The following is an 11092-nucleotide window of genomic DNA, read 5'->3' as shown; positions in this document are numbered from 1 at the left end:
AGGCAAGTACTTAGAGAAAGTGTCAGTTGCTTGAGTTCAGAAGTAAATTTCATAAGGAAACAAGCAGTTTAATATACCAGATAGGAAGGAGTCTCTGGTAAGCTAAGAACTTTAAAAAAAGTTGTATTTTTAAAATTAATGATTAACATCTTCCAATGTAAACCAAATCCTTAGTTCTCCAAGGCCTATTGGTTTTTCCAGTTCAATTTGGACAAGACATTGTTTTAGACTGTGCAATTTTCTGCTCTAGTTGGCAGAACTCACAGATGTTTAAGATGTGGTTCTATCCTCAAGGAGCTTAAAATCAGTGAGTTAGACACATCTATTTAACTTACCATGATAGAAGGCAGATGGTGATTAGTGCAAAGGAGAACAAATCATGGTGCCATGGGGATCCTTTTACCCTATAACCTTTAATGTGTGGAAATAAATGAAGAGCATCCAAATGAGAACAGGCAAAAGTTATTTACTCAGAGCGTGCCATAGCAAAGGAGTCAGCCACCATCTCTTGTTTTAGGCAGATACTCCAAGGCAGGCAGAGGAGGGGAAAGCTCCATAGTGGAAACCAGGGAAGACTTCAGGCATGCCCTAATTGGAGACTGTGGGCATGGGGCCAACTAGAAGCAGGTCATCCTATGTGATTTATTAGAGGTGCATATTTGATTTCCTCTGTTTGGTTTGTTCTAAGTTGGAGATGGGGGCAAACAATATGGAAGCTTTAAGTTATTTAATGATCTAGTCCTGGTTGTTTGGGGATGATTGTTATAGGCATTGTGGTCTAGCCCCCTGGACTGCTGTCATAGATAGGGATTTGACTTTCTTGGCTGGTTACTATAGATAGTGGGTCAGAATTCTATTTTTATATATGGTTGGCTCTTATCCATGTGTTTATTCCGTCTCTCAAATGGCATTTTCCCAAGTGTAAGAAATAATCCAGTGGTGTCATTTGTGTTTGTCTAATTTATATCTGTAACATGCAGATCTGATCTTTTAACTCCCTTAATTAAAAGGACTCACACCTAAAGTGTATTTTTGACCCCTTGGTATACCAATAAAACCTTTTACAACGTAGCTTCAATTTCACTTCCCAGCTTCACATCTAGTGCCTTTTCTCAATTCACACCCTACATTCCAATTGCATCAAATTCTGTGCTGTGTTTCAGATTGCACATGTCTGGTTCTTTGCTCTTTTTGCCCTGAATATCTTCTCTTTAGTCTTTAGAGTCCTCACGCTCCACTTGTTTAAATGATTCCTTTGTACTTAAAAGGCTTAGTTTAAATTTTTTCCCCTTGGACATGGCCCAAAACATCACCGACTGCATTAAATATTCCCTTCCTTGTGCCCCTTCTTGGGCAGTCCATGTAGAGTTGTATCATAGCAATTATTGTATTGTCTTGTTAGACTTTTTTTTTTTTAATTTATTTTTAATTTTTTTTTATTTTTTATTTTTTATTTATTTAATTCCCCTCCCCTCCCCTGGTTGTCTGTTCTGTGTCTTTTTGCTGCATCTTGTTTCTTTGTCCGCTTCTGTTGTCGTCAGCGGCACGGGAAGTGTGGGCGGCGCCGTTCCTCGGCAGGCTGCTCCCTCCTTCACGCTGGGCGGCTCTCCTTATGGGTGCACTCCTTGCGCGTGGTGCTCCCCTACGCGGGGGACACCCCTGGGTGGCACGGCACTCCTTGCGTGCATCAGCACTGCACACGGGCCAGCTCCACACGGGTCAAGGAGGCCGGGGCTTGAACCGCGGACCTCCCCTGTGGTAGACGGACGCCCTAACCACTGGGCCAAAGTCCGTTTCCCTGTCTTGTTAGACTTTGATGTGTTTATTTCCCCTACCATCTATAAACTCCTGGGCACCAGGCTGAGCATGATTCAAATTTTTATTCCAACTACCTAACATTGCACCTGATGCTCAGTAGTCACTAAATAGTGTTTAGTAAGCAAAAGGATATGCACCCATAATGTGGAAGAAAGAGAGCAGGTCCCAGGAGGATGTTACGGATAATGGATTCATCAGGGACATTTGTTGGGTCTATGACACCTACTGGCTGAATAGAGAAATCTTTATAGAAACATATTCAAACTTCCTTATTAATGAATTAAATAAGATGCCCATGATTTTTAATGTCTGTAATGGTTAATTTCATGTGTAAACTTGGCTATGTTTATAGAGTTCAGTAGTTTGGTCAAGTGAGCACTGGCCTGATTGTTAGCATATAGTCAGTTGATTTCATCTACGGCTAATTGATCTACAATCAACAAAGGCGATTGCCCTCAGCTGTGAGGAGAACCTCCTCATCCAATCATTTGGGGGTCATAAAGCCGGATTGAAGATTTCAGAAGTCAGAAAGAATTCCTGCCTTTACTTCTATCAGCCAGCTTCACCTGGGGAATTCAACCTCACCTTCTTTGGAGTTTCCAGCTTGCAGCCTGCCCTACAGAATTTGGATTTTCCAATCCCCACGGTTTTGTGAGCTAGTTCCTATAATAAACCTAACATTCTATAGATAAATAGACAGACAGATAGATAGATACATAGATAGATATAGAGAAATATGTCAGGTCTGTTTCTCTGGAGAATCCTAGCTGATACAATGCCTTATTTATATAAATTTTAACGGATTTCATGCATTCAAAGAACACTGACCCATTTACCTCAGACCATAATGAGTTTATCCAGTTTACCTGAGTCTAGTTCAGTTCTTCCCCAACCCTTTACACTTCTTATTTGAGCCTCTTTCAGCCCTACCCCACCTTGCAGTAAATGCCACACCTCATGGGTCTCAGGGCAGGGAGGGAGGGGCTGCCTGGTACTCAGGTTCTTAAGGGAATTCCCTCGATTAGTCGTGCAAGCTCCTTCTCCTTTACCCCAAAACCCCATAGAACCTCAGGTCCTGCATCTTCAGTGCCCTAATTACAGCACCCTCATGGCAATTTTGGCTCCCCAGAGGACACCTGACAAGGCCTGGAGGCATATTTCATTGTCACAACTGGAGGACGTGGTTACTGGCATCTAGTAAGTGGAGGCCAGGGATGCTGCTACAATGTACAGGCCAACCCTCGGCAACAAAAACTTATCCATCCTCAAGTGTCCATAGTGCTGAGGTTGAGAAGATCTTCTGATTTCCATGAATATTATTGATTCCATCATATTTAGTCAAAGAACATTTGCTTATTCAAAAATTGAAAGCAGGAATATGAAACTTGTCTAAGGGAAATATCGACCTTCTTCCAATCACATTGTGACTATTTTTTCTATGAGCTGTCAATGACTCCTGGAAAAAAAAATGACCAAAATTTTGGCAACAGAAATTTATTGATTAGTTCTCAACATTAGGTACAACATACATAACTTCATCACATGGTTATGATCCAATATTATAATTTGTGCTTTTTAGGGCAAGTAAACATTTATTCAAGCACAACTAAAGTCAACACACAATTATTTATGACTGTTTAAAAAATAAATATCTCCCTTTCCATTTAGTAGCACAAAGAACTTTCCATTTCAGATGATGGGTATATTTTAAAATTTGACATTTAGTTAATGAGTCAAAGGAAACATATCACCTAAATTTGGACTATTCGGGTAATAAATGCCTAATGAGCTCTGGGAAAGATTCCATTTCCAGGGAAGGAAAAACGGCTCACAGGGAACCCTTCTTGACGCTTTAAGATGTTCATGACTAGAGCAGGTAAGGCCAACATTGATAGCATGAAACCTTGCTCACATTTAAAATTTCTTCACAATTTTTAAAAATAGTGTAAAGATTTTGGGAAATCTTTAATAAACATCTACTTTGAGTATGAAAATAAAAGTGAGCGTAGCTCATTTAGTTGAAAGAAAGACTTATTAGGGAGAAGATGGAATTCTTTTATTTTCAAAACAGTATATCTCTATTGTTAAAATACCTAAAAATGTGTGATAGGGTTTTCTTTTTCTCAAATTCAGTGTCCATCTCTGAGCCAGGAAATGTGACCGTTTGGTCTATGATCCCAACTGGTCCTGTGAACCACAAGGATCTATCTCATATCAGTCATCATAAATATCACTATAAAAGCAGGCCAGGCATCTAGTGCCAGGATATTCATAATCAAATGAACATTGAGTCCAAATGTCACTATATAATTTAAGATAAGGACCTCTTCATGTTTTATGAACCTCTAAACCAACTAAATATATTAGGATAATTTCTTCATAATTTATAATAAAAATAAGATGAAAGTTTGCATTTCATATATAATAATTTAATACACGAGCAGATTTTACCTCAAAGTAAAAAAATTTTCCCTTAGGATAGGAATTCTGTAATTATGTTATCAAAGTAATATAATGATGGAAACAAGACAATTTTCAATCTTTCTCTCCCTCAGCTGAGTGCCAATGGTGTTTTGGTTAGCTAGGAGCTCAGATATTGTTGGGGAGAGGCAGAATATTTATCAATGGGTTGCAGTAAATAAGTGAAATCATCTCACTAGAGGACATTGATAAACTCTTGTATTTTTGCTAATATCCACTGATAATGGTTGAAAGTGGAAATCTTTTATAATAAAGTCCTGGAAATTTCTCACCCATATCTTTAGGGTTTACCTGGGCTGGTAGCCTCTTTAATGCTCAGTAAATAATAGTTTCAGAATTGTTTACAAAATTATTTGATCAGTGAATTTGTTTCTAGTTGATTTCACAAAATTGGAGATATTATATGCCACTTTGTATTATTAAAGATATGTGAGTGCAGCTTTTCTGTAATTGAGACCTAGTCAGAAGCCTTCTAATTTGGGGCACATTAAAGTTTCTCTTTTTCCAACCATTTTATTACAAATTCTTTTGGATTCATCCATGGGTTGTATTGATTTGCACAGACCTTTATTTTGTTTTTCCTCAGATTTATTCCATGTGCAATAGCCTTGAGCAGCAGATTTTTTTAATAGCTCTGCTAATGTAATGCAATGTTTTGAGAAAGTTGAGAGCATTTTGCAAACCACTGTGATATAAGCTAGAATAAAGGAAAGGGTTACTCTAGCGGGAGAGTTGCATTATCCCAGTTCCAAGAGCCAGTCGAAGAGGCTTGGGGTCCTGTCCTTCCTCTCCTCATGCATTTTGCAGTACTGGACAACTGCATGAAAGATATCCCCCACTTTCCAGGACTTCTGATGAACCAGCCGCACCACATCTAGAAACTAAAATAAAGCATAGGGTTAAGGCACACATCACATGAGGGCCTCAAAGGTCATCCAATCCAATCACTCTCCCAAGCCCTAATTCTTTTTAAATATTCTCCCAAATGGTTGTCCAAGCTGTGTTTGAATGTCACGAGTGATGGGACTATTGTCAAAGACAGTTTATTTCCTTTTTAGACAATTCAGATGGTTAGAGTTCTTCTTTCAACTGAGGTAGGAATTTCCCTCTCAGGAGAATCCCATACATTAAATGTAGAGGGTCAGATGGAATGAAGCTCATTCTTCTTTCAGAGGTCTTTTCTCTGGGTTAGATCCCCTCTGACCATACTGTATACCATGATTCCAGTGCCCTCTACCTCTTACCACAAAAAATTTGTCATTGGATATGTATATTGGCCAAACAAACCTAGTGCTAAACTTTTGGCCAGGACCACCTTCTAGTTCCTAACTCCATCTAAGAAACTCTTTTCCCACTCCTGCCATCCACCCAGGTCAAGCATCAAGAGAGGATGACTTTCCAAAGTGACAGGCAAAGGAAAGGTTGAGTTTATGTCCTAGACTTGTCACCTCGTTATTGGTACAGGTTTTGGTTGGCCAATACTTAGAAAGTTCTGGACTGCAAGTGAATAGTGGGCTTGGAGGGTGGGAAGATGGGGGAATCGTTGGAGATGATTTTCTTCAGGACACTGTGTGGTAGAATCCAATGTGAGAGCCTCTTCAACTCCTTAGGCAGACATTTCTTAAGTAACAATCATTAAGAACTAGAAATTGTTGTAAGTACTTTCACATATGTAGTCTCATTCAGTTCTGTGAACAACCCTGTGAAGTAGGCATTTGCAGATGAAAAATTAAGGACTTGAGAGATGAAAGGTTGGCAGTAGAATTGTGATCTTTAGATACCCTAGTAAAGTGCTTTTTCTATTATACCACCCTCTTTGTTTTGATGGAAGGATAATATAGGATTGATTATGTATTTGGAGCCCTGGGAGAAAAGATTGACTGAATCTGGTATCATTTTGTGAGGATGAAAGCCCTATTTGTTAGAAAGAAGAGGGCTATGCTTTAGTTACTATTTCTTCAATGTTTCTTTCTAGGATTTTTTTCCCTCTTTCTGTGTACGCTCAGACTTTTGAGATCAGCCAGAAACTGGAATTCTAAATTATTTCTGGCCTTTTTTCCTCCTTCCCAGTTGTAATTTGTTAATTCACTTCAATTACTGAGAAGTTGTCTTATAGAAAATTACTATTAAATTGTTTCTTCTCCCAGCTGTGATTGCAAAAACTATTTGCAAAGTTATAGAAATCAGAGCTGTATTGTACTCACTTGTCTTGTGTTGGTTTAATCAGAAGAAAACAATTTTCTAGGCTAGAAAATGAAATACTTAACTTTTAATACCTGGAAACAGAAATGGTACATCAACAAGTTTTAGAATAATGTGAAAAGGAAGATAAATGGAAGATGCAGATGGCAATTACATTATAGATAATAAGTTCCCAGAGGAGGGCCAACATGTTAGCCGTCTTCTTATATCTTGTGCTTGCACCTAGAATGAACCCAGTAAATATTTACTGAATGACTGAAAGAATGAATGACCAAATGTCAGTCAAATACATTCAAAATTATCCAAAAGACTATCTGAAATATGAATTGACATCCAGTATCATTGAGGATGAATCTAAAGGAAGCATTCATTCTTGAGTTTCAGGTAATGTATTTGCTCATATATAATTAAAAATTAATAGGCACATCTTGGAGATGTGCTCAATAATTTTCTACTGGTAGGATATACCACAAAAATATTTGGAGGTCATGGGTCAAGGAAGACTGAACAGAGCCTAGAGTAGGACGACAGTAATGAATAAGGAACAAAGTAAAAGCTGCTCATGGGGCATGCCTCTCATCATCTTGGGATGGACAGTGAGGGTGAGCTATGCAGGGCCTCTCTCCACTGCTCATTACAACAGCAATAGAGGGCCAGCTCCATTCAGCTCCATCAGGCTCAATGATAGAATTTCAGAGAAATTCTTCTTTGCCTAGGACCCCTCGCAGTTGTACGAAGTATCAGAACTTCTGTCTGTCTGATGCTTGATATTTTAGGGAACAGAGGGAAAACTCTTTAGTTTAGAGCTTTGCTTAACATGCATATACCCTCAGGAATGGAAACCTTTCAGGCTGCTGTTAGGAATTTATTGAGACACAGAAAAAGAATTTAGTGAAATGTTACTTATATCTCAGTGTGTATAAAATAACCAAGATATGTTTTTTATTTGTCAAAATGGTCAAAACATGAGGCCTCAGATTAGCTGCCCTGAAGGGAGAAAGTCTACCATGTCTTCACACAATTTGATGAATCAGGCTTTCTGGTTCTTAATGAAGTCAAGGAAGTAGGTGTTCCCAGTAGAGAAGGGGTGAAACGGTTAAGTTTCTGAAGTTTCACTAGAAGAGAAACCTCTAGGTTTTCCCCTTGAGGGAATCTCCTTGCCCTTACAATGTTGTAAAAAGATGAAGTCAACTGAAAGAACTCATAAGTTTAACATTAGTCTTAGTACCTGTGGTGATTTGAAACTGTATCTGCCCCAGAAAAACATGTTCTTAAAGTTAATCCATTCCTGTGGATATGGACCAATTGTAAGTAAGACCGTAGGACCTTTTCACGAGGCTACTTCAGATAAGGTGTGACCTTATTCAGTCTGATTCAGGATTCCAATCTGGAGTCCTCTATAAATGGAATGAATTCAGACATGAGAGAGAAAGCCACAGGAAGCAAGAAACTGAAAGCAAGGAAACCCAGAAGAGAAGGGAGAGACCAGCTGCTGCCGTCATGTGCCCTGCCATGTTACAGAGGAGCCACGATGGCCAGCAGCCAGGCTCAGGAAAAAAGCATTGCCTTGACGATGCCTTGATTTAGACATTTTCCTAGCCTTGAAACCATTGAGAGAATAAATTCCCATTGCTTAAGCCAAACCATTTCATGGTATCTGCTTAAGCAGCCCAGGAAACTAAAACAGCACCTTTGTCCTTTCTCTCTGTGAGCCCTGGCTTGCTAGGTCACCACCTTTCCCCCCTTATCCCTGAGTCAGTGCCCTGCCCAGATGCCTACAGAAGTGAGGGGTAGGAGGAGGAAGGATCAAAGCTCTGAGGAAGATGCCAGGCTTTGCTGTGCCCTTCATGGAAGGCTCTCTGCCTCAGGTCTGCAGCAGACCTTTCCAGACGCCCATCACCAGCTGCCTTCCACCTTCTCAGAGCCTGCTATGTGGAAATGTCTACAGGATGCTGCAGACTGACCCAAAGTTGTGAAAATGCCCCTATCAGTGAGGCCACAGGAGAGTATTGGTCTCATTATCTCTAAGTCCCGGTTGATATCCCAATAAAGCATCTTTTAAAAATGTTCTGACCCCACTAAATATAGCATGCTCCAAGGTTCCGATGACAGTTTCAGACATTGAGACCTTGAAACATCTGCAGAGTTGATGAGCAGGAGGATGGATCTCAGGCTTTCTTTCCTCCCTTCATTTAAAAACATTTAAATAAAAATGAAGCCAAGATTGTGAAGAAGCAAGAACAGGCCATTTCCAGCTTATTACTGTAAACAATAGCCTTTTTAAGCCATGTTCTGTTTAGCAGCTGGCCCCAAACCCTCCATCATGCCTGGCTGTGTTCTTGCCTTGGTATTTTCATAATGAACATCAGCATGTTCAGGGATCCCACATTTTTCTTTGCACTGCATCAAAAAACAAAAATAAAACTTTTCATTTCCTGCCATTTCACAATAATAATTAGGTCCTTTTCTGTACATCAGAGGATGTATTTCCTTGAGCAAATATTTAGTCTTAGGAACCTAGAAAATTTACATTCCATGATTATTTAGTAAATGAGTAGACTTATTTGAAGGAAAGCATTGTGCCGTAGATAACTTTTATATTCTCAGGGGCATTTGATAACTTAGATTATTTGTAAAATCATATGGTAGATTCTTAGGGAGTTTTTACAAGCTGTGGGGGTTTTTGGAAACAGTCAACTTAAATTTCGGAAAGCAGCTACCTTGTTTTTGCTCCAAGGCAAAATTAGATTTCATTAAGCACAAGCGAGTTGGTTTCTATATTGCTTCTGCAATACATTATGGTTGGTGAGGCCGTGCTGGAATCACTGGGGAGCTTTACAGCAGCGATGCCTCGGTGCCATCCCCAGAGGAGATTCTGATTTAATTGGTCTGGGCATCAGGGCTTGTAAAGGCTTCCCAAGTGTTTCTAATGTGCAGTTAACTTTGAGAACCAAGGCTAAAGGATTCCCTTAAAGATAAATTCGTATACTTGCAAATGAAAAGCCTTAGCATCAAATTCTTCCTAATTATGTTTCTTTCCTTTGTGAAGTGTTTCTTCAAGACTGGGACCTGAAGTGTCATGTTTTAGAAAAGTCAGGCCAATGCCATCAACACTTTCTCATTTTTCTTTTACCACTTTGCATGTGGAATGGACTACGAAATGAGAGGGAGGCCACTTCCAACACCCACTTTCTGAGGAGGGTTAGCGCACATCCAGTTCTCCCTCTCAGCACATTCTGTTCTATGTGCCACCTCCAAAAAAAGGAAGGAATTCTTAATGCTGGCTAGAAGATGAAAAAGACACCTGATTTACTGGGAGGACAGACATCAGCCCACTTCCAGCTCCCTAAAGCTCCTTGAATTTAAAGAGAAGAAAAAGGGATGATGGGCAATGATTCCTTGGATCTGGAAAACAGAATGATTAGCCACCTGAGTATCTTAAAAAATTACTCTCATGACTTCTGTTTGCCTTGAATTAAATAGATTAAATCAAACTGATGTCAAGGTCCTCGTGAATTAAATTTACAAAGTGTTTTCTATTATTGGGTATTAGGATTATCATCAGTCTTTTCCCTGGAATTTAGCATGGTTTAAGGTCACCAGGAATTGTGCCACTCCTTCAGGATGTTTCTTAGGGATGGTGGGTCTCAAACTGCAGTGATCATCAGAATCTCTTTAGTTGGGGGAAGTTGTTAAAAAATACATAGTTCTGGGCCCTACTTCCAAAAAATAACGAGGTCCTAGAAGGGACCTAGGAATCTGAATGGTGAATAAGTGTCCTGGGTGATTCTGTGCATTTGGCTCATGGGCACAGTCTGAGAAATATTGTTTTCAGGTGTTTCTAAGCTCCTTTGTCTAGAATAAGTTCCCATGATATTTCCAAGGTTGCTCTTTACAATGGAGCCTCTTTGGAGTTCTCTTCAACCTGAACCAGAACGTGAACTCCAAGAGGATAGGAGATTTGGTCTCTTTTGTTCCCAGATGGGTCCCCAGAGCCTAGAACAGTCTGTCATATTGTAGATGCCCAATGAAATGAATGGCCAGAAAGCACCCCTTTCAAGTGGGCTTAGTATTTTAATGATTAAACAAAATATAAATAAAAGGGAATGAAAATGAAGATGCCATTTGTGGAGAGAGGAATGATAGTGCACTGAGAACCCAGAATGTTTGGAGTTTGACTGTTGAGATGGAAGAAGCCTGGACCGACTTAGACACTGACGTAAGTGCCCTCCAACAAGTTCAGAGAAAGGGAGGTGAGCTGCTTCAGTATTTTTTCCCAATATTCTCCCAGCTGTCACCTTAGCACATGCCTGTATTTTCACAAGGCATGAGGGTTAATTAGTCAGGAGCACCAGAAGGGAAACACGTTGACTAAATTAATTTGCCCTCAAAATTTCAGGAATAGGAAATTGGGGTCTACATCAGTGAATGGTGTTTAATATCCAGGTGATAGTGAGTTAATATGACATATTCTGAGGTTGACAAAGATGATTCTTTGTCTCCATACTGATACGGGGCAGATAAGAAACTGCTGTTTGTATGACACAGCCTCAGTGGGAAGCCATAACCTCTCTTTTCCACAAAACATTGA

The 11092-nt window shown here is 39.7% G+C and overlaps 1 protein-coding gene across 13 annotated transcripts in view; it reads right to left on the bottom strand.

Annotated features, from left to right (window-relative positions):
- Positions 1–3296: 3296 nt before the first annotated feature.
- SPHKAP (SPHK1 interactor, AKAP domain containing) overlaps positions 3297–11092 on the bottom strand; it is a 175614-nt gene continuing 167818 nt past the window's right edge. For all 13 annotated transcript variants that reach the window (XM_004453852.3, XM_004453855.3, XM_004453853.3 and 10 more), the window contains one exon: positions 3297–5180. In XM_004453852.3, the coding sequence (XP_004453909.2) occupies positions 5037–5180 (144 nt within the window). In that variant the 3' untranslated portion in view covers positions 3297–5036. The remainder of the gene's footprint in view (positions 5181–11092) is intronic.

This window comes from Dasypus novemcinctus, chromosome 7, assembly GCF_030445035.2.
Source record: "Dasypus novemcinctus isolate mDasNov1 chromosome 7, mDasNov1.1.hap2, whole genome shotgun sequence".
Lineage (NCBI taxonomy): Eukaryota > Metazoa > Chordata > Mammalia > Cingulata > Dasypodidae > Dasypus > Dasypus novemcinctus.
This window is presented reverse-complemented; position numbering and strand designations above follow the sequence as displayed.